The sequence below is a fragment of the Myxocyprinus asiaticus genome, chromosome 13 (assembly GCF_019703515.2).
Source record: "Myxocyprinus asiaticus isolate MX2 ecotype Aquarium Trade chromosome 13, UBuf_Myxa_2, whole genome shotgun sequence".
NCBI classification, from domain to species: domain Eukaryota; kingdom Metazoa; phylum Chordata; class Actinopteri; order Cypriniformes; family Catostomidae; genus Myxocyprinus; species Myxocyprinus asiaticus.
In genome coordinates, this window is record NC_059356.1 from 21,474,270 (window position 1) to 21,490,700 (window position 16,431).

Here is a 16,431-nt window from a genome sequence, read left to right on the forward strand (position 1 = left end):
GGTTAAGCCATAAACTTATTAGGCAGCAAAGCTTTCAGAAGCAGCCATGCTTGTCCTAACAATGGATGAAGGCGTTTCTTAGAAAAACCTGTTTGGTCAGATTTTCAGTTTCGTTTTGATGCAGATAGTGGTTTATACTTTACCTATAATGAGAATGACCACATTCAAACAAATATGTGAAATAAAAAGTGACACTCAATCTCTCGAACACGAGTCTTGGCTATTCCTTTAAAGGAATATTCCCGGTTCAATACAAGTTTAGCTCAATCGATAGCATTTGTGACCATGTTGATTACATAAAAAGTAATTATGACTCGTCCTTCCTTTTCTTTCAAATCTGGGTTACAATGAGGCACTTACAATGGAAGTGAATGGGGCCATTCGGAAAACGCTAAAATACTGTTTAAAAAGAATAGCTACAAGACATAAACAATATGCATGTTACAATGATTTTAGTGTGATAAAATCGCTTACAAAACTTTTCTGTTTTAAGTTATACCAAATTTTACATCCACCTTGCAATGACAATGTAACACCGTAAACCCTAATATCCTAAAACTATTTAAACAACTTTACAGCACAAATAATACATGAGTTTTAACAGAAGAATTAATGTAAGTGCTTATATTCACGTTTGCCTTTAAATCCTCCAAATTTACAGGATTTCTTAGTTTCTGTAATGGCAATTTATAACTGCATTTTTATAAGCATTGTCATACATACTGTACTAACTGAAGATAACTAAAAAAGCTAAAGGAAAAAAGTCAGTAAACATAAAAGAAAAAGAAAGAAAAAAAGCTTTTATTTAGGGATGTTTACATTCAGTTAGCTTCAGCAAAAAGGTCCAGTATCATTATTGCACACAATAAGAATACAGTTTTCTTTTCTGTATTCTTTTAACATGCAACCAGTGAGACATAAGCTTTAACTTAGACATAAATTATCCTCATTTATTATAGTTCACCAGTCCCTTACTCAAAACCAAATACAACACCACACAAAGTGGAGTCAGACAGTAAACCATGAAAAACATCAAATTTCTTCACCTGTTTTTTCACAGTGTTACCAGCTTCATCACCACACAGTTTACATTTGGCATTTTACAGAAAACACTATCAAAGAACATTTGGCAGCTTGAAGAAAACTCTTAGAGAACAAGAAAAGGCAACACAACTAAGCACACATAAAACTCATCAAAAGAGTCAAAGCTTGTTTCTTCATCCATTTGACTACATTCAGAGGCACACAGCATTGCAGGTGGGCCAGAGAAAGCCTGCAGCAGAGGTCTGATTTCTGGAGACTGCAGAATTGCTACAGAGTGGCAAGTACTGCCACCCGATGAGATTGATGATAGGAACAGATGCAGTTTGTCTCCCTCGCTCTCTCTTTTTTTTTTTTTTTTTGGTTTGGAAAAGGGCACTAGTACCCCTGGGTGAAGTTGTAGCCAGTCTCTGAATGGAGGCTGGAGCCTGGAGCAGTGAAACTGTAGGCAGCATAGGCAACCACAGAGCCCAACATCAGTCCAGACATATAGGACACAGTCATTATATTCCCTAAAGGAGAAATCACATGAACTAAAGTTAATGACTACATCTCTAGAGAAGAGATTACAAATGTATCCTTCTGAATATTTAGACAGACATACAAAATGGGTAAGCAAGCACCTGTTCATCTGCACGGACTTGTTCATTTACACCGATCAGCCACAACATTAAAACCACCTGCCTAATATTGTGTTTGTCTCCCTCGTGCCGCCAAAACAGCACCAGTCCTCATCTCAGAATGCTATCCTTCTCACCACAATTGTACAGAGTGGTTATCTGAGTTACCGTTGACTTTGGCAGTTCGAACCAGTCTGGTGATCTCTCTCATCAGCAAGGCATTTCCGTTCACAGAACTGCTGCTCACTGGATGTTTTTTGTTTTTGACACCATTCGGAGTAAATTCTAGAGACTTTTTGTGTGTGAAAATTCCAGGAGATCAGCAGTTACAGAAATAATCAAACCAGCCTGTCTGGCACCAACAATCATCCATGCGATTATTTAATCAGCCAATCATGTGGCAGCAGTGCAGTGCATAAAATCATGCAGATACGGGTCAGGAGCTTCAGTTAATGTTCACTTCAATCATCGGAATGGGGAAACAATGTGACAGATGTGGTGCCAGATGGGCTGGTTTGAGTATTTCTGTAACTGCTGATCTCCTGGGATTTTCACACCCAACAGTCTCTAGAATTTACTCAGAATGGTGCCAAAAACAAAAAACATCAAGTGAGGGGCAGTTCTGCTGATGGAAATGCCTTGTTGATGAGAGAAGTCAATGGAGAATGGCCAGACTGGTTCGAACTGACAAAGACTACGGTAACTCAGATATCATCACTGTACAATTGTGGTGAGAAGAATATAATCTCAGAATGTTATTCTGAGATGCGGGTTGGCACTGTTTTGGCAGCACGAGGGGGACCTACACAATATTAGGCAGGTGGTTTTAATGTTGTGGCTGATCAGTGTATACTCTATGAATCTAAATGGAGTGATGACTTTACCTGCTAGTTCCCTCTGCTCAGGTGCCACCTTGCCTGCAGCATAAATCATGGGAACACTGCCAAAGTAGCCATTAGTGATGCCCATGAGGAGGGAGAAGATGCAAGGCCATGCCGGGTGGCTGAAGGTGGGTTTCTGAACGGGGTACACACACATGATGAAGAGAGGGATGAAGACTATTCGCACACAAGAACAGAAGAGAAGACGAGTTCCATTCCAATCGTATGGCACAGCTGCCAAGATCTAGAAACACAAAGACACTTGATTAGAGACAGCATTTAAGACCCAGTCATTATCATAATGTGGATGATGACTGCAGTGGAAGTGGCAGTAAAGGAAACAGAAGTGACAGAAATATTACAACACAGAATAAACTATCCACAGATGTCCTTGTACGTACTTTGCCTACAAAGTCAGATATGTTGAAGATGGCCATGATAAGGATGGGCAACCATTCCCCCAGCGTGACATTCCTGATCTCAGACTCCAGTCCAGGAAAAAGGCACAGGGTGATGAAATAAGTGACTGCAATGGATATCATGTAGGTCCAGATTACCCGTGCAACCACATAACGATGCAGGATCATATCTGAAACAGAAGGGGTCACTGCTCCATTAACCAATATCATAAAAATGAGATGGTCCAGGTTTTGTATCAATGTTTTACATACAGTGGCCAACAAAAAGTATTTGGACACGTAAGTCACACTTCAAAATGTATGAATGTCTTTGCATTATATTATATAATATCAAACTAATGGCATTATTTTAAATAAATATTGCACAAGCAAACTTTTCAAGCAAAACTTTTCACAAATTGTTACACACAAAAGATTTACGTATTTCAATTTCACAACAAAATTCCATCAAATTGAATTGAGTAATCTAAACAACATATAATACATAATAATATAATAATACATTAGTGGGACATATCCATAGTTCATGTGATGAACTACACCTATAGTTACTCTACAAGAAAACTTGTGTGAATTTAAGAGGAACTGACTTCATACAACCTCTATAAAGGACCAGTTGGTCAAAAGTAATGGAAGAAAATAGCTTGTTTATTCTGAGAAAACGTCTTTCATCATTTGTTTGCAGATGCCACTTGGTTTGATGTTTTGTCTCTAATTCAATGACATTCAGACATTTTTAACTGAGGCCACTGTATGTCCTCAGAAATAATAATTTCTTGGGAACACGTATAAGCAAAATGTGTAATTTTATATAAAATACAGTATCAAAAACAGAATTTACAGACTATACTGTGAATTTACACCGTGTTGGGAAGTAATTGACTACATGTAATCTGGATTATGTAATCAGATTACAAACATCAATTACTTTTAATTACATTAATTGTGTAATCAGATTACAGTTACTTTTATGGATTACATAATGGATTATTCGATGCATGATTACATTTGGGGGGTGGGGGGAGCAGGTGCTCAGGGATTACATTCTTTAATTTTAGTTGTGTAATTTGTCATCAGTGCCAGATTTCAGAAGTGATCTACCAAACACTTATTTTACCTTTTATGCCTGGCCAGCTCCGTTTAATCTTTGGTTTGGGCACATCAAACCTCACATAAGTGTTACCGCAAGCAAACTCTGCGCAGCCATCTTCAGCTGGGGAAGCACCCAGTGCACCATTGCCCTTGGAAACAGAGAGGACTGAATATGTTACATCCACAAAGTGGAGATGGAATTACTATAAATGCAATGCTCATTCTCTTCTTTACATTGTAAAAACACCTTGCCTTCACTGAAACATATGATGTTAGTTACAATGAAATAACACATCAAAATCAATGACCATATCAAGCAGGTCATTGCAACTTTGTAAGAGCATGCATTGAATTAATATTATAATGCTTTTCTTGATGAACTAGCATTTCTACTGGGGCGATGTGAGGAGGACCATTACTTGATTAAGTGTCTGGCTGAGCTAGTAAATCCACTCTCTTTAATTTGCTGAGAATAAAAAAAGAGCTCTCAGGTCCCACGGCAACAGAGCACAGCTGAACTGCTTCAGAGAAATACCTCTTCAGAGTATCATAAGCTACACCCATAGATTATCATTATATAAATAAAAAATAAATAAGGAACAATGAAAAGAGAAAGCGATAACTGTAAGTAATTTAGCTATATGTAAACACTGTGGCTCTGTGGCACTATCAGAATATTGCTCTTTTTGTTTAAGAATCCAAACTAGCCCAAAACAGCAACAATGGCTTAACCAATGAGGTCGGGAATATCTCTATGATCAACCAATGGCAGACCAAAGAGGAGTGAAACTTGTTGGAAAACACTGATTGTTTACATTATTCCATTTGGTGCCATTTAATACATACAAAAATGTATTAGTCACAATGACTAACAGTAAGAATCTTTAAGCTACAAAAGAGCCTTATTTAAATGTAATTATTGGTGCATTTTATCCTTGCTACATTAACGATCAGCCACACCTGCTGGCCAATTGCAGGCTGAAGATGAAGTAATGTTGAGTGGAGGAACAGCTGAGTGCTCAGTCTGTCACCCAGAGAAAAGACATGAGGTTATTCTCAAGTGCTTTCATATATTACCCCAACTGAACTGTCAGTGTCTGAGTGAGCACTTTTAAAATGCTCTCTCAATGTCCTTCTCAGGGCCGTCGAGTGCACATTTGAAAGCAGTGAGCACAGAGAGCAGTGACCGGCACAAATAAAATGAAGTTATGAGACATTTTATAAAAAACAAACAAACAGAAGAGTATGTCAAACTAACAGACTTTCCACAGTCTAACTAAATCAAGGAGAGCTTTACAATTCAACATTTCAGTGAATTTTTTCACATTATCACCAGAGCATCATTACTCGTAACTAATTTATTTAATTCCAAACTGATTTCTAAACCATACATAAGGAGAGAAAGATAACTTGTTTAAACAACACAGCACTCTTTATGACAAATTCAGTCGTAATGCAACAGTAGACATCTATACCAGTTTTTTCAAACTGGGGGACCCTAGGGGGGTGCTAGGGGGTCTGAGCAAAAATGCAGGGTAAAATTAAGTGAATTTGAATTATTACTTCTTATTACTGTTTCTTTCTGCTTTATAAAGACTGGTTGGAAATAATGAGGTAAATATTGTATTCTATAAATAGCCATAGTCTTCAACAATAAGACATAAAAACAACTCAAATCTGCTTAGAGTTTTGTGAAATTTAAATTCAATTAAGAATGTTTTTCTTTAGGTTTATACATTTAACAGTACTTTAGTAGTGGGTAGAAAAAAGATACATTGTCAACAAATATTTTCCAGATATTATCTTTTTACTTTTGGCTTTAGTTCAATACTTTTTAAAAGCCAGTTATTACATTTTGCAAACAACATGTTATCTGATAGGTGAACTATTCCTTTAAGATCTTAGAGCTACTTATGGGAAACAGTTGCAGGAAAAAGTAAGTACCGTGCACTGTGAAATTTAGATAAAGACATGATAAAGGCATATAATTGTTTATGTGTTATTTGTTTAAGCAGACTGTGTGTGTCTATTGATGTGATTTAGTTGAAGACCAGATCATATTTTATGACCAATTTATATAGAAATCCTTGGTAAATCCAAGGGTTCACCAATGTTTTCTTGCAAATGTATAACTCTATTGGAGAAAGGTCATAAATAGGTAAATCTTCATATGTCCATCTCTTGTTTGACATGCAAAACTTACAAATCTTACTTCTTCTGTAATGACATCATGGTGCACCTGGTACTGGGTTCCATGGTCTTTGGAATGGGAGAGGCCCTGGCGTGCCAGGCTAGTGTAGTACTGGACAAAGCGTGTCCTTCGCACCAGCATGTGCAGAATGAAGCACATCAACACCATACAGATAGAAATGAGGAAGAAGATGATGGTGTTTTTCCTCTCGTTTTTGATCAGTAGTTTGGTAAAGATTCGACTAAGTGAAATGATCACTCCTGCCGTGCCTGTACAGAGAAAAAAGCATGTTGTCACATATACAAATCTATATATGCTATTACATCTAAACCAGTGGTTCTCAACCTTTTAGACTCCAAGGCCAGCTACTTGCCCAAGACAATATTCAAAACTCCCTTCATACAGAAACTAGGAGCATTAATAGAGAAAAACAATGAATTAATAATTTTGTGATTACAGAAGTTTCAGGATTGACCCGATTTTTAACAGGTTGTAGCATTTTAAGAAAGTTCGATTTTAAATAATTTAAGGCATTTTGCAGCCCCCTTGGAAGTTTATTGAGGCCCCTTATTGGGACCCGGGCCCAAACCACTGCTCTAACATCATGTAGCATCTTACTCTCTCCGGTCATCACTCCTTGTGTGTAGTGTTTGGGAAGCATCCCCATGTATCCATAGAAACTGGACTGCTGCACTGGAAACAAAGGTAAACACAGGTAAATAAGTGTTATCGCTGGAAATAATATGGTTGAGAGAGGACACAATGTTCTGAGCCAAAAAGGAGGGCAATGACTCCCAACACGCTTCTACAGCAGAAACATGATTGAAAAGTAAAGTATGACTGAATACCTGTGCATCCAAATGCCACAATCCCCATTGACATCAGATTGATGACGTACGCCTGCTTTGTGGTGAACTTCTCTAGCCACACATCAAAGATGGTGATAAAAAGCAGAGGTCCAAGTGCAAAGAGGTAACCTGCAAGAGATGACATTTACCACAATCAGATATAAGACCAGAGAGTCCAGCAAAACAGACACCACATCTCAGTGTACTAGATTTAAGCTTTCGTCAGTCTAACCATTATTTCGACTGTCAAAACTATTCATTTTTCATTTGATACCACATGCCCTCTTAATTTAATTTATTCCTTGTACAATTCATATTCCACATTTATACGCAGAGGAAAATTGCTGCTCCTTCATAGCTCATGAGATTTGATGATCTCATTCATGTTTCTCTTAAAGGTGCTATATGTAATATTTTTACTGTACTAAATCATAAAATGACCATAATATGTCATTAGAGAATTAGGAAACATGCTAAGTTGAAATACTGGCTTCTCCGATAACAATGCTATAGCCAGTATATTCTACTTTGAAGTTTCTATTCCGGGCCGGAATTTCTGTTTATGTTTTGGCCTGTGTGATCCCGCCCACTGCCCACTCACCAATAGTATTTCAACACCGCCGGTTTGCCAGATTTGAACAAGTTTGCAGGCAAACAACACTGCGTGCTGCAGCCATGGAAGCCAGCAAATGAACTGGATCAGAGATAACAGATTCCACCCGACCTAAAAAGCTTCGCCATCCCTCTAAATACCACCGTGACCAGAGGTGTAGTAAAACAAGGATAAATATAGGAGATGCCTTTGGAAGATGGAGACAGCTTAAAGCCCAGAAATCCTTTAAAACGGATGCTGAGTTGGCTAATTTGCACGTCAACATTCTGGCAACCCGCATGAGTTTAGATTCTGGAGCGGGTCAGTCAGCTCTCCAATATTTTGAATTTGGACTGCAGTACCCATTTCAAACGTTTGTTGTCAATCTTATATATAGCACCTATAATACTGCATAGGAGAAATAACAAGACGCAAATTAGACAATTGTTGTCATAGTAAGAGCATAGAGCAATAAAATTGATGTGAATAGAATGGATCATTTGGTCTTTCATGAGAAATGTTTGATCTCATATTGAAATCCCTGAATTTGAATTGCAGACTTGGTATCATGGCAAATCTCAGCCCAGTTTGAGACATTTTTTAGATCTCTTTTAAAACTCTAAAGAGGAGATATCTCATATTACTGGGGTCTGTTTCTCATGATAAAAATATGAGAAGCAGGAGAATGGTGCACTCAGTAACTTTTTGTTTGTGTCATCTTGGACTTACACTGACATCTAGTGGTGTGGATGCGGCATCATTCAAATAACAGTTTTCAGTTAAAGATTCCATTGTAGAAATTCACTATTTACAGTCAGCCATGATTCATTTAATCCAAGAGTGAAAGTGTCCAATGACAGGGCAGTTACTGAGATTAAGCGGGCAGTGTTCAACTGGTCATGTGATCATAACATGGCAGCCCCCATGTAGAATAAAACAGCTTTTATAAGGTAACTGATTGACTGGAGTATTCATCTCATGTGAGTGTTGATGATTTTATACATATATTTTAAAATTAAAATTAATTTCTTAAGAAGTAAAAATTTTTATTCAGGAAAAATGTCTGAGTGCAACTTTAAGCAAAAGTCTCAATTTGTTCTCCATTTAATCTCATTGTTGTCAAGGAGAAACTATTGTTTTTTTTTTGTTTTTTCAAATAGACAACTATAATTCTAGATAAACTTGACATTTATTCATTTAGCAGACGCTTTTATCCAAAGCGACTTACAAATGAGGAATACAACAGAAGCGATTCGTCCTAAGGCGTTAGTAATCAGAAAAGTGCTATAAAACAAAGTTGCAAATTAATCAGAAAAGCACAAGTAGAGAGGAAGGTGAGAGACAGTGGTAAAAGAATAGACTGACATTTTTTTAAGAAGAAGGAGAAAGTATACATTTATTGCATTAGTAGGATTGGGTTAAGTGCTCGTGAAAAAAATACATCTTTAGATGTTTCTTGAAGGTGATTAGAGAATCAGCTGCTCAGGTGGGGTTTGGCAGGTCGTTCCACCAGCGAGGAACAGTTGAAGTGAAGGTCTGGGAAAGTGATTTTATGCCTCTGTGAGATGGCACCAAGAGGCACCGCTCACCTGCTGATCGTAAGCTTGAAGCAGCGAGTGTAGATAGCGGGGTGCGGAGCCAGTGGTTGTTCTGTAAGCAAGCATCAATGCCTTGAACTTGATGCAATCAACTACTGCCAACCAGTGCAGATCAATAAAGAGAAGCGTGACGTGCTCTCTTGGGCTCGTAGAAGACCAATCATGCCATCGCATTTTGGACCATCATTTTGACTGTACATGCAGGAAGTCCTGCCAGAAGAGCATTGCAGTAGTCCAGTTTGAAAAGTTATAATTTCATTGTGGTATATTTCACTATGGTCATCTTTTTACAGTATTTCAGTAAGATGATTAAATAAGAATTTCTCAAAGCACAGTGCCATTTTGTCTCCTTATCTTTCTTTTCTTTCTGTGTGGCATATACTGTATAGTCACAAAAGAGATTGCTAATAACATTGTGTTTTTAACATACAGAAGCAGCTGCATTTGCACATGCCAAATATATGCAGAATAAATTAATCGTGTGGTTAGAAATGGCTTATTGATAAAAATAAGTTGATAAATAAATTGATACATTTTTCTGAAATCTATATGTGTTTTTGCTTATTAGTTTTCAGCATTTGCTATCTAGCTTCTCAATCAATTTCTCTCTGTTCACATTTAACACTATTGTGTACTTGTTATCCTTCAGGTACAGATGAGTAAAGCAGCTGCCAGACTGTTGCCCCTTCTCACTCTTCCCTCAGGCCAGTCACTCACTCATGTCAGTCAACTGCATCCACCCCCACCCTTTTGTGCTTACTGTGTGTGTGTGTGTGTGTCTGTTCTGAATAAACAGACTCACCCACAGTGATCCTGGTGTGCAGGCTCAGCATCTCCACCAGGACATTGTTCAGGATCACGGCCACAAGGGCCACAAGAATGTACGTTAAACCCATGTCAAACACGATGGATGTTCCTGAAAGACATCCGGAGAACAAAGAGAAGCTGACCTCGAGATTCATCCCAATATTCATGACATGATTCTTTTATATTTGTTAAGGAAAAATAAGAATGAGCAGAGACATAGATATACTGTATTTTAAAATGAACGAATGGATAAATAACAGAAATTGCAACTCTAATCTTTCTTTTAAAAGTGTCCTTGTCATAGTTTTTAAGTCAACATGAAATCAAAATTGGCTCCGTTTAATTTTTTTATGCATGTTCTGTGCATGTTATTCCAAATAAATCTTTAATCAAAATGTGATAATTTCCGCTGATGCCACTCTGGTACACGAGCCCATATGGACATGTTCGACACATGCACACTACAACTGCTTTAAGATCATCTTTTAGCACAGTCAATGGCAGGCGCCTGCACCGATGACGCATAAAGATGAGGACTGTCTGTGTTTTTAGAAAAACGAAGCTGCATGCAGACAGACAGCGTGTACTGTGTAGAGGACAAAATTTGCATCATGAGTACTTTGTGTACTTTGTATATATTGGCCTTTAGGCTACTTAGGCTATTGAGTAATGTCAACCATTAGCCAAATAGCCATTTAGGCATTATTTTAGCAAACTCACATTCAGGTCTGTCTCCATTTTGGAGTGCCCACTTTTCATGATCCAATCCATTCCTGACAGATAAAATCAAGTCCCATCCAGAGTTTTTTTATCCTTGAATATCCTGTTTTCATTCCAGTAGTCAAATGGGTTGCGAACAGAGTTTCATGTTGACTTTAAAAGCTAGCTAAGATATGAACCGCAAATAAGACACAAACATGTGATGGTATACCCTCAAATTTATGATGCAGGTAGTCCACATCTGTAATGAAGCTATTGTAAGGCAGCAGGAAGCCCACTCCAGCCAGGAGCATGGCAAAATAAATCCCATGGTAGCGATCATCTGGGATGGGTTCTTCAAAGGCTATGCACCGAAAACACACACATTTGTATGCACAAAGAAATACTGAGCGTTATTAAAAAAAAAGTGTCGTCTAAGTTTGTATTTGGATGACATTTAAAAAAAAAAAAAAGTGTGTGCTTTAAATATTTGTCTCACAGTTTGTGTGTCTCTTTGAAGTATATTTATGCATATGTATGAGACATTTGACATTCTGCTCTTGCTCTCTCTCTCTCTCTCTCTCTCTCTCTCTCTCTCTCTCTGTCTCTCTCTCTCTCTTTCTCTTTCTGGATGCAGAAATTATTGATGGAAGCACTTTAGCACAGCATGCCTCATTTCAAAGATGGAAGAAGTGAAGTAATGTTAAAAATGAAAAATAAATATTCTATTAAATATAGAATATAATTGTACGCTTATATTCTGTATGCTAAAAGTGCATACAAAACTCCAGAGCATCTCTTATGCCAAGGATTAAGGAGTAGCCTGTTCTCCTACTCCACTGATTTAATAAGTGTGACCTTAGTATCCAGGCAACATGAGGGGACAGCATGCTCTCCAGCTAACATGATTAGACCTTCCGATTACATGCCAAGTAATGTAACATCTACAACCAAGTTGGGTCTTTATCCTTGCCTATACATATATTGTATATGTACATTCACATACATTATGTACATTGTCAATATAAAAAATGGCTTAAATTGTCTATCTTTGAGTCTACATGCAGCAGAGACTCACCAGGCTCTGAAAGGGCCAGCACTCCTTTATCTGAGATGTCTTTCACGTGACAGTCCTCTTCCTCCAGCTGGTAGCTCTCAAAACTGAAGCTCATCACCACGTTGCCCTCCGGGGTCTGGCCAGGGGTGGCCTGTTTACGTCTTTCTGCTACTTTTGAGCCCATAGTCCCTCTTTTGGACTGGGAACTCTCACTATAAGGCCTCCTTTAACAGTGTCAGTGTACTCTGTAATATGGTGTACTCTGCAAGAGAAATTACATAAATAATCTCACCAGCAACTTCACATACAAAGCATGCAGTTTATAGTTTAAACTAACTTCACTGTAAAGTAGTGGCTGACCAAAATGGGTTTTCAACAGCCAATGCAGGTATCTACAGAGCAGTACAACTTAATGTCAGCAAATAAGATATACAGAAAATGATTGTAATGAAATTAACACAATAATTATACAATACATTTTTGATAATCTCAAAATCGCCAACTACTAGCCAACATACTTTAAAGTATTATTAAAATTATTCATTTTAAAGTTAAGTGCCATCACAGAAAAATCTATTGCATTATAAACTGAATTTACATTTCAGTATGAAATTTGTTTTCACTATATGTGTTTTCAGTAACAATCTAACCAATTAACATAACTGCATGCCATAGTCATCCTGACAAACAAACGAAACAAGCAGGATTTAAAGATGTGTCCATGATTTCAGTGTTTTCAATTGGCATATTTCTCTGATTCACACAGAGTCCAGTTCATACATTCCTATATGAATGTTGTGCTGATTTGAAGGTCCTTAAATTATTCTAGTTCACAGAGATGAAAGGGGTCTTTGATGTGATGTCAAATTGGCTTTAGTGACTGACCAGTGTAGTGTAATAAAAGCATGTGAAGAGCAGCTTCAAGCCACTTTATGCTATGTCACCCATTTTATTTGACATTTTACTTTTAACTACACGCTGTGTTCCTTTGTTCAAACTTAGTAATTAACATTCTTTCATATTTACATGTACATCATTACCAAAATATTGTCCCTATGTGGTCTAATTTAGGAAGGAATAGCAAACTGATTGAAAAAAATCTATTTTCTTAATGCAAATCAGGCCTTTCCAGTGGCCAAGAATAGACGCCACTGTTGTGCATGCTATTGAAATTTTCTTTTTGAAAATCTGCCAAGCCATCCTTTGAAGAGACAGAAGGCTGGTGGTGGAGTACATGCATCGTTCAAAAAGGGGAAAAAAATCATTTGATATCAGAGTTACATCACTGTATTGGGCACATGTTGCGCCCTATCCATCTGTGCTGCATAAAGTGAGTGCTGTGGGAAAATGAGTGGATTTGTTTTCATAGTCAATCATTTAGAGTTTGTAACCAAGCAGACATATGCAACAGCATTTTTCCAAAGTCTACAATCATGGTTGGTTATATTGTTTGACTAAAGTTATTGTATGTCAACAAAGTTATGCAAATAAGATACATGACAAGTACAGTGCAAAACCTGGCAACTGTTTTATGAATTATGAGCAAACAAAGACCAGGTGTGCCACAGTATTTTTACCTGCCTAATGATTCATTAAGCAAATATGTTATTATTATTATTATTATTATTATTATATTTTTTTATTATTATTTTAGAATAGATTTTATAATTATAAAATCTTTCCAAAATAATGCAGAGACCCAGTGATTTAACAAAAGCTGCCCATCTTTCAGCTTGATGAATGACAAAAATAAATAAATAAATAAATAAACAAACTGCTTGTGTGTAATACTTCTGTAACATGCTTTTAAATTGAATTTGCATAAACCCAGTAAGCAGTTGTAAATGTCACCCACGACTTCTAATTTATTTTATTTTTTTATTTTTTTTAGATCAACTGTTAATTCCACCCTGCGAGAAAATCTAACATAATTTTCTGTTTCTGTTACCGGTTGATATTTCTATTTAGTTTTTGCGTTGTTGCTCTCATGGGACTTGTTATAGTCATGCAATCAGAAGGCAGAATATATTTCCGTTATTCATCTCTCGGTGCACATGCATAATTAATGAAGAGACAAGACCGATACAGCTCTGTTAAACATCACAAAGACAACAGGTTAAATCTTACCACCAAAACAATTAGATCTCTCTGTCCTCCCTTGCTCGCATATGACTCCATTCAACGACAGTCATGCTTTACAGATCCATCATTTTCATCAGAAGTGTTTTTGTGTAGATTCTCCGGTGGAAATCTCCGTCTCCACAGCGAGCCGCTGTCATCGTCCCTCCCTCCCACACATCAACAGTCCTCCAGCGGTCTGCCAAGGCAACGCGCTTTCACTGTCGTTTTTAAAGGAAACTTGCTCTCATGTGGGCCTACTTCATGCTCTTAACTGCACTGGAAAAACATATTCATCTAAAAAAAAAAAAACTTCGTGCGGTAATATCTTTATTAAATGGTTTGATCAAGTAAAACATATTATTTATCATTACGGAATCAACATGAATACATTACATTTCACCAACAAAACTCAAATTAAAGGTCAGATCAGGAAGAAATAGCTCCTTAAAGGAATACTCCTGGTTCAATTCATTTGTGGCATAAAGCTGATTACCACAAAATTAATTTCGACTCGCCCTCCTTTTCATACATAAGAGAGAGAGAGAGAGAGAGAGAGAGAGAGAGAGAGAGAGAGAGAGAGAGAGAGAGAGAGAGAGAGCAATAATCGAGGTTACAGTGGGGCACTTACAATGGAAGTCAATGGGGAAATTTTGGAGGGTTTAAAGGCAGAAATGTGAAGCTTATAATATTATAAAAACACATACATTAATTCTTCTGTTAAAACTTTATTTGTATTATTTTATTATGTATTATTCGAGCTGTAAAGTTGTTTAAAACAAAGTTTAAAGGAATATTCCGGGTTCAATACAAGTTAAGCTAAATCAACAGCATTTGTGGAATAATGTTGATTACAACAAAAATTAATTTTGACTCGTTCCTCCTTTTCTTTAAAAAAAGTAAATGTGTTGAGTCACTTAGGCTACAATGGAAGTGAATGGGGACCATTTTTGGAGGGTTTAAAGGCAGAAATGTGAAGCTTATAATCTTATAAAAACACTTGCATTAATTCATCTGTTAAAACCCATGTATTATTTGAGCTGTAAAGTTGTTTAAATTGTAATTTTTTTTACAGTCATTTGAGTGTTTCTTGACATTACATCATCATGGCATTAATATACATTGTAAAATTGGCTATAACTTTACACAGAAAAGGTTAGTAAGTGATTTTATCACACTAAAATCATGTTAACACTTATGTTTATGTCTTGTGGCTATACTTTTGAAATAGTGAGTATTTTAAAAGTTCAAAAATTGGCCAGATTCACTTCCATTGAAAGTGCCTCACTGTTATCCAGATTTCTGCTTTTTTTTTTTTTTTTTTTTAAAGAAAAGAACAATACAGAGACAGATCATAAAAAAGTCGAATCCTCTTTAGGTTTTTTATTAAAAAAAAAAATAATAATAAAAATAAATAAATAAATCATGAGTCAAAGACATAAGCCTAACACTTTACAATAAGGTTGCATTTGTTAACTGTAAAGGGGGTACAAGAGAAAGGAGGAGGCGAGAACCGGCATAACAATGTAAATAATACTGAATTAAATAAAAAGACACACAAACACATACAGGGCAGCTGCCCATAATTCCCTCTCTCTCTCAAGCTGCCGTCTTCGGTCGCCTTTATCCCTCGCGCCTCATCAGGCTGATTGGGGTCCGGGCGTCCGTCATTCTGCCCGGCCCCGCCCTCCTCCGCACTACAATAACATAGTTGACACAATAATTAACATGAACTAACAATGAATGTACTTTTACAGATTTTTTTTTTTTTTTTTTTTTACTTGGTAAAGGATAATTTTTACGTATAATAATATTTTAGTACATTAAACGTTTTATGTTAACATTAGTTACTGCAATATCAACTAACATGAACAAACACTGAAACATAGTTCATTATAATAGTAGTAAATAATGGTAAATGTTGTAAAAAAATCATTATTAATTGTTAGTTCATGATACCTAATGCCTTAACTAATGGTAAAGTTTATTGTAAAGTTTTAGCAACATAAGATATAGGCCTACTACAGAAATGATAAGATTACAGCTTCTTCAGTATTAATTTGGTGGTTTTGTGCAACATGATAATGTATGCTCTGAAGAGATTTCTTTATCTGCTTTATTTGGTTTAAACTGCAAACTTCAGATTAAAAAGGCTAGCTTCAGACAACTGAAAACTGACCTGAGACTGCAGGACATCTTCCATGCATTTCCAGTCTAAACTTCATAGACCTGAGGTGTGCTACAGAGGTGTACTAGTCTTTAAACTAAATTACCTTATTCAGGCAAAACAATCAATACAGTCTTAACATATTTTTTGAGAAAAATAATCTACTGCCTATAGGCAATGGGTTATAAAACAGGATACTTTGTCATTATAAAACGTTCTTGACATCTTTGGATCATTGATGTGCTGTACTCCTCAATACATGGTTGGGCAGTATTCAGCCTTGAACAACCTTGATTTTGAA

The 16,431-nt window shown here is 36.7% G+C and overlaps 1 protein-coding gene across 2 annotated transcripts; it reads right to left on the minus strand.

Annotated features, from left to right (window-relative positions):
- Positions 1–803: 803 nt before the first annotated feature.
- LOC127450585 (equilibrative nucleoside transporter 4) lies at positions 804–14,162 on the minus strand. Of its 2 annotated transcripts, none has more exons than XM_051714818.1 (11): positions 13,973–14,162; positions 11,867–12,107; positions 11,021–11,152; positions 10,085–10,198; positions 7,093–7,221; positions 6,863–6,937; positions 6,266–6,513; positions 4,079–4,202; positions 2,944–3,131; positions 2,546–2,786; positions 804–1,553 (listed from the first exon to the last, which is right to left on the minus strand). In XM_051714818.1, the coding sequence occupies exons 2-11, from the start codon at positions 12,027–12,029 to the stop codon at positions 1,420–1,422; spliced, it is 1,548 nt and encodes a 515-aa protein (XP_051570778.1). In that variant the 5' UTR covers positions 12,030–12,107; positions 13,973–14,162; the 3' UTR covers positions 804–1,419. The 2 variants fall into 2 exon arrangements, with proteins under 2 accessions (XP_051570778.1, XP_051570777.1); XM_051714817.1 differs by having other exon boundaries at positions 6,257–6,513.
- Between the last annotated feature and the right edge of the window lie 2,269 nt (positions 14,163–16,431).

Bases quoted from the DNA above. Each gene is read 5' to 3' on its own strand.
- LOC127450585 (XM_051714817.1), bottom strand. From the start codon at position 12,029: ATGGGCTCAAAAGTAGCAGAAAGACGTAAACAGGCCACCCCTGGCCAG. The intron at 11,153-11,866 runs GTGAGTCTCTGC...TTCGGTGCATAG, and splicing joins GCTGGCCCTTTCAGAGCCTG to CCTTTGAAGAACCCATCCCA. The intron at 4,203-6,256 runs GTAAGTTTTGCA...TCTGTTTCCAAG, and splicing joins TTACAGAAGAAGTAAGATTT to GGCAATGGTGCACTGGGTGC.